Source organism: Filicampus tigris, chromosome 8 (assembly GCF_054856515.1).
Source record: "Filicampus tigris isolate MCC_2025a chromosome 8, RoL_Ftig_1.0, whole genome shotgun sequence".
Classification (NCBI taxonomy): Eukaryota; Metazoa; Chordata; class Actinopteri; order Syngnathiformes; family Syngnathidae; genus Filicampus; species Filicampus tigris.
This window is the reverse complement of record NC_141224.1, coordinates 20144678-20165136: the sequence shown is the minus strand read 5'-3', so window position 1 is coordinate 20165136 and position 20459 is coordinate 20144678. Positions and strand designations below refer to the sequence as shown.

At 41.0% G+C, this 20459-nt stretch overlaps 1 protein-coding gene across 9 annotated transcripts in view; it reads left to right on the top strand.

The window, feature by feature from the left end:
- oxr1a (oxidation resistance 1a) overlaps positions 1-20459 on the top strand; it is a 188321-nt gene that overhangs the window by 95459 nt on the left and 72403 nt on the right. Inside the window, exon 1 of one of the 9 annotated variants that reach the window (XM_086037178.1) lies at positions 14720-15032. The exons of 7 other annotated variants lie outside the window; for them this stretch is intronic. In XM_086037178.1, coding sequence (XP_085893304.1) covers positions 14867-15032 — 166 coding nt within the window. In that variant the 5' untranslated portion in view covers positions 14720-14866. Of the gene's footprint in view, positions 1-14719; positions 15033-20459 lie in introns of those variants that run through there. One more of the 9 variants, XM_086037174.1, reaches the window with a different exon arrangement.

Genomic DNA, 20459 nt, shown 5'->3' with positions numbered 1-20459 from the left:
TCATTTGTAAATGTCTCCAGAGATGATCCATGTAGCCCTTAAATCAATTCTGGGCTTTTGAGCAGCTCTTGTAACCTTCATGCTTTCAAAGGGGGAGTGATATTAGCCAGCCTGGAAGAATGCTTCACATTCACCTGTTCCAAGGTTAAATGCTGATTTTTATCTGCAACCAAACAAACTGTCATACATCAAACATAGTGTTGAACTAAATCCCTGGAAATACCCACAACAAGGACACCAAGATTTGTAGCTATTTCCCCATCTTGGTCAACAACAGCACAATTAAATATACTTTGCTGCAGAAAAAAAATGTAAAGAAAGAAGCCTGCAACAGAATTTACTGCAGTGCTAAAAATTTGTACACAGTATATTGGTCTGCTGGTATAATTATGTGTGCAGGGGGACTCTTGGTGGCCCTCTTCTTGATGGGTTCAATTTATAAATGCCACACAGCTAGTAATCTCACCGTTTCCCCACTTAGTTTGTAAAAGGCTGTCGCTATCCTCTGCCTAGGATTGATTACGTATACCTGAAATGAACAGTAAGCAGTTTTCCACAATCAACCGCCAGGTCCAGCCCTTGTATTGATTCATTTTGCAGTGGAAAGAAAACAAGATCTGCCACTTCATATCACTGTTCATATTTGTTTCCCTTGTTCTCATGAATTTATCGGTTCTTCGTGGCAGCATTTAAGGCACATCTGTAGATAACTGTTTTAAAATTGTATGACTTCATTGCTCTTATATGCGAGTCATCATATCCTATTTTTTACTTAAAGCAGAAGTCAACCCAAACATATTTTTTTAAGAATATGTTCAAGTTGAAACATGGCATTCTGATTGATATTGCGTTTGTGGAATATGAGTTAAGCAGCAAAATCCACCCGTTTTTAGCTAACTCAGGGGCCGGCCACTTTGTCACTTCTGTCGACTGATAATGACATCAGAGATGCTCAGGGCTCAGGTAACGACTAATCACAGCTCACCTGTTTTCTTAAGCTGAGCCATGATTGGTCATTATCCGCCGCCACCCTTTAGTCCGGCCCACTAATCGGCCCTCATGCGTTTGACGTGGTCACGAGGCGGCCAACTTTCATCTCAGCCTACTCAGTGAAAGGCTTCTTTTTAGGCTTCTTTCTACTCCCGCGTTGGCGCGAGCGACAACTGCCGCATTGATTCACATGACCGACGCATTGTGCTGTTGGCGACAGGTCTGCAACACATGCCACGCACACATCAGGAATTGTTGCTGCTCTGATCGGTCCATTATGTCACATGTTGCGATGGCATACAGTTTCCCACACGGAGAGGAGAGAGAGGATGCAGCACGCAGCTCATTGCTGCTGCAAAAGCAAACTAGTTTGGCAATAAAATTAAATGCATAGTCTAGTCATCTCCGTCCCTTTATGGTTGTAGCAGGTACGATATCCATTGTTGTCGCTGTCTTTTTGAAACGACGCCCCCCGACTTCAAACTTAACTTTTTCAAAACAACTTGTGTCCTTGTGTCCGTGAGTAAAAGGACACCGGGATGAGCTTAACAATTGGCACTTATATAATAGGTGTGCATGTAAAAATGACATCAGTACTAAAGTGCCCCCCCCCCCCCCCCCCAAAGACTCTGTAGTGACTTAAGGTCTTTTTTTGTGATTACATTGACGACAAATTGCCCCGCCCCTTTTTGGGTCGTGGCTTATGTTATGTTTTCTGTCTCAGCGGTCTACGTCACGGTAGGGAGGCAAGGTGGTAATATTGCTCGCTTTGTCACTTCTGTTGTCTAAAACGGCGACCGATCGCCACCAAAATGCAAATGCCCATTAATACGCTTGTCCACTTCAACCTGTGAAAGTATAAAACTGTTCTGCACAATAGTTTGGATTTATTGATATAAAACGTGATCTCATCATGATCACCTCCACAAAATCCAAAATACCGTGGCGATTGCTCCTCCACTTTCACAAGCTGAAGCGGACAAGAGCATGAATGTGCACACGAACCCCGACTGGTTATATTTCGGACATTTAGCGACGTTAAACTCGACTCAACTCAGGAGGGAGACGGCGGCTTGCAGCAGCAGCAGGCAGATTGGAGCTTTACGCCCCCCTCTCCCCTCCCCGGCTAAAGGTAGGATCTTCAGGTCGTTAAAACAAAAAGTGCTAGCACAACAACATTAGCTCCTTACTCTGCGTCCAGTCTGCGTCGATCTTCATGTCGCACGGTTGCCTCACGGGGTTGCCTCCCAAGCAGTCGCCAAGACACCGCTTGCAGCCGCCGGAGAATGAGTTAATAGAACGCCCAGGGGTTATTGCAACTTTTTTTGCAACAACTATTGAATGACAAATCTGGGTGATATTTGACAAACAACTCTGCTGGCTACAAGTAGATGACTTTAATTTGTAAATTGGCTATTCCCTGCCAAAATAGCAGGTGATAGGGCAGGGTGACATCGTCAAATGTAAAGCATAAGTAGTCAAATGACCGCCTTCTGGGCGTTCTAGTCGTAGGCCCTAATCGGACAAGCGTCAATGTTCAGCGAACAAAAAGTTTCAGCGAGGCTGACTCCACAACCGAGTGTGGCCGCATTGGAACGTACCTTTTCGGCTGTTAACGTTACAAATTGGACGGCATGTTATCAGTCGAAAAACTGGGGTGATTCCTCATCCAAATAAATGTGCACATCTCATTTCCACTTCAGTCTCTGTAAATATCCTGACTGGTGTTTAATGCCTCGCCCGTCCTAACCTGGATCAGCAAAGAAGCAGTGTTTTTTTTTTTTTCAAGCAAAGAAGCAGTGTGCGCTGGTCCCAGCCTAAATCTATGTAGCTCTGCTCACTTCCACATTTCCTCATTCTCATATTAAATCAGCCACGGAGAGGTTAATCCTTTTGATATGTTGAAGTGGGCATTAGTAGAGATGTCCACATACGTTTTGGTGCCAATTGATCGCCATTTTTGGACGTTATAAGCAATGAAAGTACAATGATTTCCAATGGAGAGTTTGTAATTGGTCCCTCCAGGGACTCTGGCCGAACAAGGATAGAACAGTAGGGGGCGCGGCCATTGTCCTGATTAACAAGGGGCGTTATTTATGGAGTCACTTATTTTCTAATTTCTCCCAAATTTATTGATAAAATAGAAAATGACAACTTTTTTCATTTTCCTGATCAAAAAATATATAAAATGAACTTGTTAGTGAAAACATGGCCATCCCGCCGTCCCTTTAAGTTGTGCGCAGCACTCAAGTATGACGCTGCCACATCAAGGTGGAGTTCATCCACTTCTTCTGGCATCTTCTACTTCTGGAAGTACGCCGTAGCAAACCTGCTGTGTATAGTGGTTTGCTGGTATGCTTTTATTTATTTATGAATGAAGGGAAGTGTGGAAAATAAATAACTTGTTGAATGCGACTTCTGGCCGTCTGTTGGACCCAAATAATTATACAATACGACAAAACCAACCCCGGGGCTCACAATGAAAGTAAGCACACGCAGTTGGGTAAGTAGTAAAGTACTAGTGGCGCATTTTGAAGCGTGTCCACAGCGGGTTCAAATAGTAAATTAGCCAGCTAATGATCCTTAAAAAGCTTCTGCTGTTAGCATCTCTCCTGCAGCGGCGTCAATCACGGACACTTTTTTTTTGGGGGGGGGGGGGGCGTAGGGCGGAACGGGGCAGGGGGTGATAATTTTTATGAATAAAAGCGAGGGGTCGCGGCCGGAAGGGTACCCAGGTCAAGGGTGGAGAGTCGCGGCCGGACCAAGTTATTAATTTTTTTCAACTATACATCCCTCAAAATAGATGACATTTCCTCCCCTACGGCCTAGATAAGAGATGGTTCCATTGTTTACATTTAATATTTAAAAATACTTTCCACCCAGTGGCACAGTTCTGTTTTCGTGGGCATTGTTCGGTGTACTACACCTGTTATGGGATCTGCATAACAGCTCAATCAATAGCCAAAGAAGTATGTTCGGCCATCTGACGTCATCAATTTGTAATTTTCCAGTGAAATTACAAAAGGAGTAATAAAAAGGAAAACGCATACGTTTTGAGTAGGAGGTTTTGGTTTAAAAACAAACAAACAAAAAACTTGCAAAAGGGGGGGATTTATTCCTTTGCCAGCCAAGCAATGTGTTGGGTTGAAAACAATTTTTTGAGGCGCTTATCATAGCTTTGCTAAAGATTTTGCCTGCCTAGTTCCATTTCCAACAGTGCTGCCTTATCGGTAGAACGAATACATAATGAAAGCACACAAATATACATAAATTATACATTACATTGTCCTGTAATGCTGTAGTAATAATACTCTTAATATGATCATTTGTTACAGATGAAGTCCTCCTTTCAAATACAGTCTTTTCAGTGTCCTTTCAAATACAGGCTTCAAACAGACATTTATTAACCCTTCACAAGCACCTTGTACCTTGTTTTCCTCGTTCCTCGTTGTCTTCTAAGCCCCCATTATTAGTGTCCAAAGCTGTGTATTGCACATGCTTCAGGGCCACATTTGCTATGCACTGGTTTATCCAAGAGGAAGAGTAGCTGGAGGACTGGATTTAGCCAGCCAGAGCGCTACGCCGTCTTCTCGTACGGGTCATTGCTTTGGACATTCACTGGATGGCAAAGCTCTGGAAAACTGTGACAAAGAAGCGTAATGGCGAAAGAAACATTCATCAGATTTGAATGATTCCCTCTTGTTCGAATCGGTAAGCACCAAGCTGAATGGATGTACAGCAATTATGGGAATAGAACTGGCATTAATGAACAACCTACACATTTCACATTGGAAAGTTTGGATTTTTTTCCAGTTGTTTCTTTCAAATGTGTCACATCAATTACTTTGCATTGTTGCAGAAACAATACACAACACTGATGTATGCTGAATGTAAGGTCATGACTGCAGCCCTCAAGTTGTTGACAGTTTGTATTTGGGGACTTGTGTATGAGGCAGACATGGAGATGGCGGGCTGTGTGCAGGCCGTGGGCTCCATAATGCCACATTTAATTGGCCGATGCATGTCTTGACAGCTTCTGACCATCTACGACCCTTGGAACGTAGCAAACACAGATGATATGATGTTATTCTCCTTATGTTACGACTGCTAAGTAAGGCAGTGTTTTCTGCAAGGATTATTGTGTAATCTCTCCATCATGTTGTAATTAAAGCAAACAAAAATGTCCTTTGAGTTCCTGGTTAAGTATAAACTGGATTCCTTTAATGGGTTTAATTACAGAAGAGTATCTAGTGACATTTTAGTAAGATATTGACTACATCCCTTCATTCTAATCACTTTTAAATTATTATGCTATCAAATGTTAGCAAGTATCCTGATATTCACATGAACCATGTACCATAGGCTCAGTACAAAAAAAGCACAGCATTTCTTTTTCATTTGGATGCAAAGACAACATGTAGGATATAAAGAGGAAATCAACCGAAAATGTTTCCTTACAAGAGTATGTTCCATGCAGGCCCACTAGTCTAAACATGGCATTCTGATTAATATTGATTTTGTGGAAAATTAGTTAAGAGGTAAAATCCACTAGTTTTTGTCCATCTCAGTGTGTGGCTATTTTGCCGCTTGCTGTCGACTGAACTATCTCATCACAGTTGCTCAGGGCTCACATAACGACTAATCATGGCTCACCTTCCGAAAACAGGCGAGCCGTGATTGGTCGTTACCTGTGCGCTGAACAACTGTGATATCGTTTTCAGTCAACAGGAAGTGTCAAAATGGCCGCCACCTGAGATAGCTAAAAATCAGTTGATTTTGCTGCTTAATTAATTATAATTATCCCCTTAAGTTGAGGGCAACTTTTGCCAAAAACGCCTAAAAAAGGTGCACCCAAAGTAAATTTGTAGCTTTTCTTGAAACATTTAGAGTATCAGCATAGTTTTGGTCTCTTTTTGAAGATAACAATTTGAATGTTTCTCCCAAACAGTCAGAATCTGTGAAAGTGCTCCTGTCACTGAACTATGGATGTTTGAAAACAGAAAAAAAAAAAGGCTAATCTTATGTTCGTCTAATTCCTTTTCACAAAATCTGCCTTTGAAAATGAATTTAGAATGTTGATTATGACTTGAAAACACTACAGGATCAAAGCTTGAGGTCTCTCCAAGTTCCAGTTCAAATTTGACAATCATCCTACAAAAAATTAGCATTTTACACATGTTTTCCTAAGGAAAGGTCAGGCGAACCCCAAATTTTCCATGTGGGTGACCTGTGCACCCATTGTGAATACTTCTGGAAAAAAGGCTGCTATGCTTTTTTTATGATACTATGGTTTAATTCTTTTTTTGCTGTTGTTTTGCCATTGCACGCAAAAAAAACGACAACAACAGCAAATGAGGCTTCGCGATAGCAGAGAGTCTTTTTACGCACAGAACGCAGGAGAGCGAAGCACGAAAAAAAGGCGTTTACGCAACGAGGTTTTTTTTTTCCAAGAGGATTTGTATGACACACCCCATATCGTTGTCTGAGGAATTTTATTGGCTATCCAATGCGTCAGTCACCAGTCAGTTCCGCTGTGATTAGCCAAAGCTACGTAAGGATATATAATGGGAGTGACTTTTTTATGTACGGCCGTTCATTGGCTTCTGTAGGTCTCTTTGAAGGGAAAACCCTTGCAGATTGGCTAAAGTGAGGTGTCAATCAAAGGCCAAGGATTAGGCCTTTCGTTTGATATGTGTACGTGGCTAATCCGCTCACGCTAAGTGAAGCTACGATCGCTAATGCATCAAAAATAGTGATATTTGATGGAAATTGGTAACGTTTGCAGCTGCAGATAACATGGCTTTATGGATGTAAAGCTTGGCATGGACTCACTATTTTACCGGAATACTTTGACTGGACCCTTGTCGACGTAATGGGACCATGTTTGATGGGGTTGGACATTTTCGTGTACATTTATGACGTTGTTATGGTGAGTCGCTATTTTGTTTTTAGATCTACGATTGTCTAACAGAAATGCTCACTCAGTCTGCAGATATGATTGCATTGTAAAATGTTGGGCACCATTCAAATCTCCAGAGACTCAGCTTTTAAAAGATGTATAACATGTTCACACATGTACTCAGCTGATGACGTATGTCAGCGATTTGTTTTGACAGATGACGGAGGGCCCCTTGGTGAGCCGTCCTCACTTTAAGTGAAGTTCTCTCAACTTTCCAGAGTCAATACGGATGGAAGAGACGGAATTTTCTACAAACGGAGTATTCATCAGAATGGCACATTTAGACTAGTGAAGGCTCATAGAACAAAGAATTTTGGGGGGTTCACTTCCTCTTTGAAAATATGTTTAAGACTGCATACCAGCCGACTCTAAGATGGCATGTGCTTTTGACGCCAATAATACTGTCTGTCAACACCCACAAAATAGTTAGTTTGTTAATAGCAAGCTCTAGACATTTGCAGTAGGCTACTATCACTTGCACAAGCTAATTACTGTGACATTATGGCTCTTTTTCATATTTAATTTATTTTTTATACACTTAATTGACCAGTTAACTAAGATGAAAGATATTGCCTTTAAGACCCCATTTGGGGAGCCTCATAAATACTTGAAAAGAATATCTGTGATTAAGTGATTGAGATGAACTATTTGTATTTTTAATACTTTATGCACGCCTTTCAATGTGCTCAATGTTATCTTAAAAGTCATTAAAAATAATGTCTCAATCATTTTCTTAAAAATACACATTTGGCTCTCCATCATTGCAGCTGCTGACCCTTGTTTTATTTTTGATTTCAAGACTAGTTTCAAAATGTGTTTCTTGATGTGTGGTTTGATTTTTCCCCTTCAAAATAGTCCATTTACTTTTATTAGAGTTTTGATTCTTGATGATAGGCACACCCTGCGCACCCTTGAAAGGATGCATCCATTTAAGTGCATTACCGATAACACCTCGGATGATGCAATATGTCCCTAGCTAATAATTTAACCAACAAATTATCCATTTACCGCGTCTCCTGGGGGGTGAGATTCATTATCCAATTTAGTGTACTTGTGGAGCCAACGATATCAGGTGATGGATGAGGAGTGTCCAGAGTGAGGACAGTTTTACACCAGACAAAGAGAGTGCAGAACCTCTTGCCACCTGTCTGTTTGGCTATAATTTGCTCTGATCCCACAGTGCACTTGGATTGTGTTGCCTTTGGGGGGAACGCAGGGTGAAGAGGCTTATGTTGTGCAGTCATGGTACTTTTGTGCTCCTGTTGTAGCTTAGTGATTCATGGGAGGCTTTTTCGGCTAATGATGAAATATATGACGATGTCTGGGTTTAAAAGAAAGCAATTAACTCTGTCCCAAGAGTTCAATGCAGATAACAAAGTGGGCGCTGACATAATGAAGCATTTGTTTTGTGACTTTGCCTTAGTCACATGGCTACTCTTTCTGTCTCTTTTGTCAGTGTTACTGTCAAGGCTTTAGTGTAAGGCTGTGCTTTATTATTTCAATAAACCGCCCATACGACTGGCGCTATGGCCTCTGGCTAATGTGTGTATCCTCACCCACATCTCACATACAGTACATTGGCCACCAGAATTGTACTTGTACTATTACCTTTATACTTAAAATGAAATTGCTTCGGTATGCATTTTCAGCTTCATTCCTAAACAGCATACTGTATTTGCTTTGGAGTCGAATGAGATGTGCAATAAAGAGGGCAGAAGAAAGAAAGAAAGAAAGAAAAAAAGAAAGAAAGAAGGAAGGAAGGAAGGAAGAAAGGAAGAAAGAAAGAAAGAAAGAAAGAAAGATTGAAGGTAGGCATGGCGGTGAGGGCTGAGGAGTCTGCCTATGGATGTGTTCTTCGTCCAAAGACAGTGGTCATCATTTGTCGAGGTGGCCTCAGACAGCGCAGAGGATAAATGACCATGAGCGGGGGCTGTGGAAGCGGTGGTGAAAGATGGCCTGCTCGGACGCCACCAGCCATCGATCACCACCAGCCGCTCTGCAGACCACTCCGAAGAGGGAAATGTGGGCAACAACAGTGGATTGAATTGTTGCAAGAGAAGGACATTGTCAGACCTGATGGCACAACTCGTCAGCCATCGCTTTCTTGTTCTCTCTTGCTTCTCAACATGAGAACAAGAGGCTGGTTTCCACACTTATTGGTTAGCAGTAGGGAATGTTGAACTTCTTTTTCTTACTCAAAAGGATCACTGAGTCTTTATTTACTCTTTCTACCTGTATGGTATGGCGTCCAAACGACTACACCCACATTCAGAGCACATAGCAATTGTAGCATTATTAATTTATTCAGTTAGTTATGTATTCATTTATTTTACTGTAATGCAGTAATCTAGTCGTGACTAATGTTGGCAATAGTATACCCATACAGTCACAGTAATATGGGTGCTGATCATTTCCTCCCTAAATGTCCACTTCTTGTGACCAAAGAGTGTCCCGTTGGCATTTAGAATAGTCTGCGATTCCGTTTACTTGGTCGGTATGTATTGGTCCTCTTGCTGTGACTTGTTTTTCTGTTCAAGTACCGTAATGCCTTCTGGCATGCTCTGACTGTATTGTCATTAGCTGACTTTTCAGTGACTGATGCATCATTGAACAGAATGGCAAATTAATTTAGGAGCTTATTGGTTTACCAAGAAAAACTGCATGCAAATGTGTTTTTGGTTACACTGGTTGTATTAAAGCAAGCTCATAATAGGTTGTGGAACCTATTTGTCGAGGCGCCACAATGTCAGAAATGTGCGCAGGCATACTTGCCTGCAAGAAGCAAAGCCGTGACGTAGCGGTATTAAAAACCATCTTGGCTCAGCCGATTCTCCGATTCAAGGAGGCGTTTTTAATGGTCAGATTCTGATGAATCTGAGTCATTCTCTCAACTTTCTAGAGTCATGAGTCATTCTCTCAACTTTCTAGAGTCAATACGGACGGAAGAGGTCCGTCAATCCATCACTGACAACGCCCATTTTGCTTGCTCTGTGTCAGACGAGGGTGGTGATCAGCCACCGCATGCAAAGGCGGAAGCCTGTCTGTGAAGACCTTTTCTACGATGGCTTATTAGGGTCACCTAGCGAGAAGAAAATTAAGAACAGACAGATTCACTTATGGTAATTCATTTCACTCACTCATTATCACTCAATAGTAACTGGTGGGGGTAAGGGATGGTCCGGTCAGCAGCATGATGTCACATCCGTTCCGAACATGGCGCCGTGCATTCAAATATACCAGGGGGCTAATTTTGGCAAATGCAAGATTAGACACGGCGGCACGGTGGTCGACTGGTTAGCACGTCCGCCTCACAGTTCAGAGGTCGTGGGTTCGATCCCGGCTCCGGCCTCCCTGTGTGGAGTTTGCATGTTCTCCGCGTGCCTGCGTGGGTTTTCTCCGGGTACTCCGGTTTCCTCCCACATTCCAAAAACATGCATGGTAAGTTGATTGGACTCTCTAAAATTGCCCCTAGGTGTGATTGTGAGTGCGGATGTTTGTCTTTGTGTGCCCTGCGATTGGCTGGCAACCAATTCAGGGTGTCCCCCGCCTACTGCCCAAAGACAGCTGGGATAGGCTCCAGCACACCCCGCGACCCTTGTGAGGATAAGCGGTACACATAATGGATGGATGAAGACTAGACACAAAAATGGGAACACCAGATATTTCCCCATTAATACCTCGAAATGGGCCGCCGGAGGCACACTTTAAAGAGGAAGTCAACCCAAGCATATTTTTTCAAGAATATGTTCTATGCAAGCCCACTAGTTGAAACAAGGCATTCTGATAAATACTGCGTTTGTGGAATAAGAGTTAATCCACTCGACAACTATTCAAGGCTCAGCTAACGACCAATCACGGCTGACCTGTTTTCTGAAGCTGAGCCGTGATCGTCATTACCTGAGCCCTGAGTAGTTGTGATGTCATTTTCAGTAAACAGAAGTGACAAAATGGCCACCCCCTGAGATGGTTAAAAACAAGTGGATTTTACTGCTTACAATAAACAATAAACAATATTAATCAGAATGCCGTGTTTCAACTTGTGAGCCTGCTGGGATCATATTCTTGAAAAAGAAAAAAATTATCAAAAATATTTGCATAGATTCTTTGCCCTGCATTTGGTGGAACGTTTAGCATCTAGTACAGTGTCATTTCTTTTTCCTTTTCAGTTCCACCTGTCAGATTAGATGGACAATGTTGGTGTGCATCATCTTTTTCCTGATATTTGGAGACATCATGCACCATTTCCGGCTGTCATTTTAGTGACACCAGTTACACTTATATAACCACAGTGTTGAATAATTATTCCCCTGGATGATGTGGTGAATCACTATTCATTATTTTATTCATTCATGAATATTTGTGTCCTGCTGTTAAAGTGGAAAAACATGCTCAGCTGCTGTAGCACTGACAGCTTTTGAGGCGAAGCTTCACGTCCCTGAAGAGAGTCCACGAGAGGGTGGGATTCTCAGACAAGGTCTGTTAAACACCTGTGATTGCAGCTTTTGTATGGATGCCTTGGCCTGCTTCCTGTACCGCCTAAAGGTCTTCATTGGTTGTCAATTTGTTAATGCCGCCTTAAGACTGCAGGATAATTGAGCAGAATGCTTTTGAAACACAGCACCATGTGCTCCTATAGTTACACTCCAGTTAAAGGTGAGTTCTGTACACTAATATGTTGCCTCACTATTCTAAACACGGCATTATGATTAACATTGCAATTGTGGGATATGAATTAAGCAGCAAAATCCAAATGTTTTTTTTCCATCTGAGGGGGCAGCCATTTTGCCACTTGCTGTTGACTGAAAATGACATAGTTGCTCAAGGCTCAGGTAATGACCAATCACAGCTCAGCTTGTGAACATCACATGACCAAACTTAGAAGACGGGTGAGCCGTGATTGGTCATTCCCTGAGCAACTGGAATGTCATTTTCAGCCGACAGCAAGGGGCAAAATGGCCGCCCCCTGAAATGGACGAAAACGGCTGGATTTTGCTGCTTAATTCATATTCCATTAACACAATATTTATTAAAATGCCGTATTTAGACTAGTGGGGCTGCATCCATCCATCTATTCATTTCCTGACACGCTTGTCTGTACTATTGTAAAAAAAGTCGATATAAATTGGAGTTGCCTCCCTTTAAAGAGATGCTCCAGGAAATGCCACGTGAAAGCTCTCACTTCTGAGAAAATAACCCCAAATCATCTCTTTTCCTCAGATACAACAATGAAGGTTCCCATAGTGGACTTTAAAAGGCTAAAACCCTGTGAAAGATGTTCACAAGCCATCCTTTTCTTTTCATTTTACCTTACATTTATGCTCTTTAGGCGGTTTGTCTGCTCCCAGTAGAAAATAAAATCTCCTGTGGTGGCTATGTTTGTTGTTGTGTAATAATGATGTTCCTTTGCTCAGGATTAAAATGCAGCTCACCTTGCTCTCAACTGCTGAGATTAACACTCATTCCCCGGTGCTGCATTCCTAGTCGATGACAAAGCGTCACAAACAAGACCCTCTCAAGGCTTTTGATGGCAGCTGTGACACTTAGGGGAGTTCAGTATGGATATTTGTACCGCAAGCTCTCAACACTTTGAAGTCATTCAAAATAATTTCCGATGTAGTCCTTTCACACTGGAAGTGCCACAATAAAAATGAATACATTATGATACTACATGAGTCATTATTGCAAGTTAAAAAAGAAAAAAACAATGATAATAATATCACAAGTAAATTTTAATGATTAATGGGATTGTGGAAGAAAATGGTGATCACAGACTATAGCGTTTACGTTTGTGTGGGAATGCTGACATCAGTTATTAAAGTGACAACTTTATTGTTGTAATATTTTGGGCACTGCTTCCTCCCGCAAAAAAAGAAAATACCACTGTAGTTCATTTCTTATTACAAGTTTATCAACTCCTTCATACATACCTGAATTCAATTAATCATAACCCAATAATGCAGGTCATCAATTTATGTTCCATTCATGAAGCAAGGACCACCTGTAATAGATGCCATTTCGAATTGGCCTCAATGTCTTTGTCACTAAATAAAATCTATTGAAAAAAGAGGAGGAGACCCAACTCCCCTCGTGGATGTTATGGATGATTTGATGAGCACTCTGGGCAGCTGTGCAGCAACACAGTATATCACGCAGCTCCAGGTCCTGTGGGGTGGCGTTGGGCCAGTGTGACACCCATCTGATTACACTGTCCCAGTGCCAAGTGTACCAGCGGGGCCCCGTGTAAAATCAGAAAGAAACACGAGGTCAGATGAAGTCTTGTCAGTGCAAATCAATGTAATTTAGCACAACCGTAGTTCTGTTTCAAATGTCAGTATTGCCCATCCATGTTTGATAAATCACTGTGTAATATTGTGTGTGTTGCTTGATTTGTCCATGGAGGATTAGAATTCACTTTTCAAGGCTGTTTGTTTTGAAACCGGGTAAATGGGTGTAGTAATACCAGGGACAAGTTAAATATCCCCCCCCCCCCCCAAAAAAAAAGTATGATATGAATAGTTTATAGCTGCACTATGTGATTAAATGATTCATGTGCAGCACTCTCTTCTAAGAGACGATGCCTGGATATTGGTGCCGAAGGCTTTTAGCTGCATTGATGTATTGACACATGTGTAGTGTATGTTGTGTGTGTGTTGTGTTTTGCAACTTTCCTGGATGTCCCATGGACCTTATATTGATTTGTGACGGTTAGATGGTCTCTCACAATAGTAAGAGCTTTTTGTTGATGTTATCAGAGTAAACCATGGGCAGAAGGCAATATTACCGGTATTTTGTGATGTAAACAACCTGAATGACCGTAAGGGTTAAAAACTATTCTATAGATGCCACTAACCTGTGAGCATAGTTCCTGGATTTAATCACGCCAGGTAACAGACATAGAATACATTTACCTTGTTCTGTGATTAGAATACCCATGTGAAATTTTGAATTGAGTTATGTTATTACTAGGGTCGCACAATATATCGAAACAATATCGATATCCCGATAATGGCCTTTGCAATATGCATATTATAAACATGACAAGTTATAAACATGTCTTGCCTATCATTTTATGAAAACCACGTGTTCAAATGTGAATATACTAATGTTACATATGCAGTTATATTGCCTGGAGGTCAGATATGAGTCATGTCCTTTCCATTTCTCCTGTTCTTTAAACAACAACAAAATGTAGGTCAATAAGTCCTTCACTACTTACTGTATCCAGCAGATGGGGCACATTAAGTATTGAACTTGTTCTTGACTCAACCCTAACTCATAATTTTTTCAATTGTTAACAGATACTGTATCTTTTTCTTATCGTTGATGACATGAACGAATAATTTCATGAAAAATACTATAGAAAATAGTCACTTAATAGTCACTTTTTATTCACTTCTTGCAGGAATGTCATCTGGACCATTATTTAGTGGAAGAATCTTGGTAGGTTATTTTGATTAGCAGAATTGGATATTGATTTTTAAAAGGACTGATAATAACTAAGTAGGATAAAAGCAAAGACAACCATTATATTATTATTATTATTATATTTTGTAAAATATGTTGTCTTTTTGTGCGGTAAATAGAACTTTTTTTTTCGTGGCATCAACAACAACAACAGCACCGACTGTGCCAGTATTTTTATTGAAATGTACATAATGTGGTTGTCGCGAACGCTTTAAACGTCAGCTTGCTGCTAAACTACGTAGCACAGCTGGACTCCACTAGGACAGCAAAAATGAATGTGTGTGTGTGTGTGTGTGCGTGCGTGCGCATGTGTTGACGTATGTAGTTCCTGTTTAGGAATGTGTGGACTGTCTGAAACTTTTATCAACACCATAGGGGCTCTCTTCTAAACGGGGAATGACCACAGCGTTTGCAACAATTCCAAGTCGTTCGTAGTGAAGTTTTGTCGTAGTTATGGACTACCGCTACATACTCTCTATGACGGGCAGCGGCGCGAGGGCTGTCAGGGACGTGATTGCCCAAAGACTGTGGTCTGGATTCGGCCAGGAGGACAATGTGGTTTATAACCCGCACCTTGCCGCGACAGTACTGGATTACAGCACCGTTCACTCCAAAACAGGTTGGTGAAACGCTACGCTTTTTTTTTATGTGGCTTCGATCATACTGCACACTTCTTTTGCTAGGCTAGACCGTCTACGTTTTTTGTACGCTGAAGCGCTTTTGAAAAAGATCGTAGAAGTGAGTGTTCCTTCACCACTAACTTTCCACCTGCATTACATTGTATTACAACTTGTCTATTAGCATAATTATTATTTTGAGTGCTTCAAATACCGTGCGTGGTGACAAGATGACAACTTGTTGAGAGTTGCTTCCGCCCACATATGTTTCACTTCCAATTTTGAAGGGAAGTACTGTACAGTGTACACAATGGCAGAGTTCCGCTAGCTGGATACACGTGGCCATATGGTACGACACCGTTTTCGATCCGTTAAAGCAGACGTCTCTTGAAAGACGGTTGAACAGCTGAGATATTACGTCAGTTGAGAATGTTGACGCCCAGCTGCCGCGAACTACAAAAACCACACAGTTGGGATGCTGGGTGAAACGTAAATCAAATCCTTTCCAACCTCTATTCAATTGAATACGCTGCAGTGGCAAGATATGTAATGTTCTTTTTCAAACATTCACTCATTTTAACACATTCAGTACCAGACTTTTTCAGACCCATTGTGAAATGTCATATAAATGTCATTGGGATAGAATGAGCTCATGTGATGCCTGCAACACGTTCCTAAAAAAAGCTGGGACAGGGGCATGTTTATTAGTTACATAACCTTTTAACAACACTCAATAAGCGTTTGCGAACAGACGCTACTAATTTTTGAATCTTTGTAGGTGGAATTCTTTCCTATTCTTATTTGATGTTCAAATACAATTGCTCAACAGTCCGGTTTCTCTATTGTCGTATTTTGTGCGTTATAATGCGCCGCACATTTCAGACCGTACCAGTCTGGGCTGCTGGCAGGCTAGTCTAGTACTCACACTCTTGTCCTACAAAGCCACATTGTTGTAACATATGCAGATTTTGACTTGGCATTGTCTTGCTGAAATGAGTAGGGGCATCCCTGAAAAAGGTTTTGGTTGGATGGCAGCATATTATGTTGCTCCAAAACCTGTATGTACCTTTCAGCATTAATGGTTCCTTCACAGATGTGCAAGTTACTCATGCCATAGGCAGTAACACACCCCTATACTAGGGCTGAACGATTTATTGTTGTTGGATCGAAATCCTTCACACAGTCGATTTTTTAAAATTTTTTATAAAGCGCTCTTATACATGAGAAGATGCAGAAGCTAATGCTAATCTCTAAATTATCCTTGTGAAATGCAGTCTCAATTAGGGCTGCCACAAACGATTATTTTGCTAGTCGACTAATCACTAATAGTAGTCACGATTAGTCGACTAATCGGATAATATATAAATCGCGGCAAATCGCAGCAGCAAACTGCTGCTCTTGTAATAAGCATCATTCGCTTACAGCTTAAATTCTTTATGTGCAAACTAATCATGAAGACAAGATGATAGTACATTCAACTTGTTTTAAACTTTGCAACTCAAGCCATCATTCCTGACATGTATATAAATAGAGGAGCGACTTAAATTGATGGCGACACTCTGGCCTTAGAATTTTCAGCTGGTATTGTTTAGTGCGTTTTAAAATTGAACCAAAACTATACACTATGCAGGGTTGTACCAGTACAATGAAATTATCAATGAATACAAAAAGAAGTACTTGTATACATATTTCACTCTTCTTGGGCACTAAGGCTTTTTTTTTTTTTTTTTTACGGAAGGTAGTGAAATCAGAGGAGTAAATTGGGCAAATGCTCTGTGCTAAAGAAAACTAAAATAAACACTTGTATTGATTTTTAATTTTGTGTTAATTTTGTTATTCTTTTCACTAGTACACATAATTCAAAAGTAGTAAATCGATCTACACAATCAAAATGTGGTATGCACCTGTAACAAAAAAAGGAAGACCTTTTTTTTTTTGCACTATAACATAGTATATTACAACAAACTTAATTATGGATTTCATTGTTATGTGATGCCGATGAGTGGCACACATGTCGTTTTTGTGTTGAATGCTAATATTTCCCAGTTCATGAACGCATCACTCCGTTCACAAGTGAGAGAAAGAGAGAGAGAGCAAGCGTGCGCTTCCTGCTTCGATGTCTACCACAGGCACAAACACGCAGAGTTTTGATTGTTAATCAAGGCGAGTTTACTGAATAATGGCTGCTTAATCCATAGAAGATGCTACGACGTGTTAACGTACCAAATAGGAGCGTTACACGAAACACACCGTAACGTGTGTATGCTAACTGCTTCTAGACACAACTGTGCCTATGTCAGATATGAAATCAGGCATAAGCCATAACTTGCTTCCTTTTTTTAAATGATTGGGCACCCCCATCGTGCTGCCATGAAAGGCAGGTTGGCATTGTATTGAGTATATTTGGTGAAATGCGCCGTAACTTTTGGACTCTGTTGCCTACACGAATTAGCCCTTACAGTGTAAGGCACTACTTTACCCACAATGCTTCTGTTTGCATCACCACTACCACCACTGCGCATGTGCGATGCAGATAGGAAAACAGCCACCGGGAGAAGAGCCAGACGCGGCAGTCTCGAAAGAAAAATAATGTGCCAAATAAATAGATATATAAATAAACGACATAATCGTGGACGATTTTGAACGTCGATGTCGTCGTGATTAGTCGACTAATCGTGTTAGCCCTAGTCTCAATAGACCAGAATAAGGGCTTAGGTGTACAGCTGGGGTGCCCAAGTCTGGTCCTCGAGAGCCCCTATCCAGCCTATTTTACATGTTTCCCTCCTCCAATATGACAGATTCAAATGATCAGCTAATCAGTACGAACTGCAAATTAGTATTACAATTAATAAGTATCTAGAGATCAAATAAGACAACAAATACATAGTAAGAACACATTCAAAAACCGTAAATGAAACAGTTACGGCTGTGTGTCAGCCATAAGATGAAAAGTATATAAAATAATGACACTATCATCATTTTGCACTATTTTGCACCAGAGTTTTGAATGATTTCATTACGCGGCACGGTGGTCGACTGGTTAGCACGTCCGCCTCACAGTTCAGAGGTCGTGGGTTCGATCCCAGCTCCGGCCTTCCTGTGTGGAGTTTGCATGTTCTCCCCGTGCCTGCGGGAGTTTTCTCGAGGTACTCCGGTTTCTTCCCACATTCCAAAAACATGCATGGTAAGTTGATTGGACTCTCTAAATAGCCCGTAGGTGTGATTGTGAGTGCGGATGTTTGTTTGTCTCTGTGTGCCCTGCGATTGGCTGGCAACCAATGCAGGATGTCCCCCGCCTACTGCCCGGAGACAGCTGGGATAGGCTCCAGCACGCCCTGCGATCCTTGTTGGGAGAAGCGGTATCGATAATGGATGGATGGATGATTTCATTACATAAAAGAAAAAGCAGACATGTTAACATGAAAATGCAAAAGTTCCCGTTTAAATAACCCATTCAAAAATACTTTCATTATGATTTTTAAACTCTTAGACTCACCATTGTTGTGAAGGAATTCAATTTATACCATGATATGAATTTCACGCAATATTGTTATGCCCTAAGTCTCCGTTTGAAGCAGTTAAGTGTCTGGCTAAAATATGGAGGAAATATTTACATATAATCTTACATTTATGTACAAAGAACATGTATATTAATTAAAAAAACATTTTTGTTTTACAATTAGAATGTCTGCATTTAATTGAATAACGGTTGAAAACGATTTCCCAAATAATTGTATTCTGTTTTTACATCTAACATAACATCCCAACTTAATTGGAACTGTGGTTTGTAATATCAGTGCCATGATTATAGCCATCTATGTCGGTAAGATAAGGTTACATTGATTATCATTGTCATTGTCACATTATTACTCATCAAATGTTTGTTCTTTGGGTGTTCTGGTGTTTGCATTGTTGGATTGCCTCAACAGCAGGCACGAAGCACCTTGCAAGAAGTAAGATTTGTCATTGTGTGATATTGAATTACTCAGGATATGTTCAGGGGCACTGCTTTGGTTTGTCCGAGAAAGAGGCTCTTGAGCAAACATTAGTCAATAACCAACTGCAGAAGGGCCTAATACAGTGGAAACAGACAGGAATAACAACAGCACTCGCAAACAAACAAAATGACAGCATAACACGTGCTAAAACACACATAACTGCTACTACGGGATTATATTAACAGCTATTTGCAAAGTAAAAAATAAGTCCCAACATCATCTCTCTCTGCCGTTGCAATATCTTGCATAGCATACATTTAAAGGCACATTGTCATTATAAGCAACACAGTGACATTTAGTGGTTAACACATCTGCCTCACAGTTGAGCGGGCCTGGGTGCAAATTTTGGCTCCGATCCTTCTTTGTATGGTCTCCCTGTTCTTGTCTGGCTTTTCTCTGGTTACTTCAACTTCAGACCCTCGAATTGGTCCATATATGTGAATATGAGATAGAATGGATGATTGCTGCTTGTGCCCCATGATTGGCTGGCAACCATTGCATGGTATACCACAACTATCAGCCAAAGCTAAAAAGTTGGAGTGCGAGTGTTTTGAGGGTCTCATTTTGAAAAATACAATTGGTAATGAAGTTGATTAAAAACGATTGATATGAAAATAAATCCTGGTATATTTTCCAACTGTGCCAACCCTTTTCCAAACAGTTTCTGTCAGCAATTTCCCGACTGTGTGACAAACCAATGGACATGTTACAATGGTTGCACTTCTTGACCTGTTTGTCAAGTGGACACTTAACTGGGGCATTTAGAGCATTTTAAATCAGCTGGCAGTGCATGCTCAAACTTCCTGTAGCCTGTGAGTCGTGTCCCTAAGGTTTTTTTGCTAATGGCATCTTATTATTTTTCTTATTATTATTTTACTCCTCCAAAGTCACACATAACTTTCAAGCTCAAATCATTGTCATGCATGACATGAGATGTTATCAAAATCTTTCAGTTCCGAGCTGAAATGATTCTTTGTCTCTTTGTGGCTCTTTTGACAAATTTCCCATAAAATGGGACCAGTCAGAATACAGGCGGTTAATAGAAGAAGAACCTGATCCCAGAAGAACTGAAAGTGACTCTGGGGGACTCGTTCAAAGCGTCAAAACGTGTATTGTTATGAATTGTCAAGGTTAGGGCACAGTTTTTTGGGGATGTGACGGCTTTACAGGGGTTAATATCTTTTCACATTGTGTGTCAAGTAAGAATGTTAAAAAGTATGATCAGCATCGTGAGTAAGTGTTCACTGTTACATCCCCTATTAACCACCTGGTTTTGTGATACGGCAGCATGGATGCATGAAATGCATTGATGGCGTTCGGGTTCATTAGCAGTGCCTCTGAAAAAGTCTCCATTACAAGAGTTGATCATTGGATTGTTTATGTAGACTACTGCCCCACTGGTGGAAAGAATGAGACCAGCTAGACATCAAG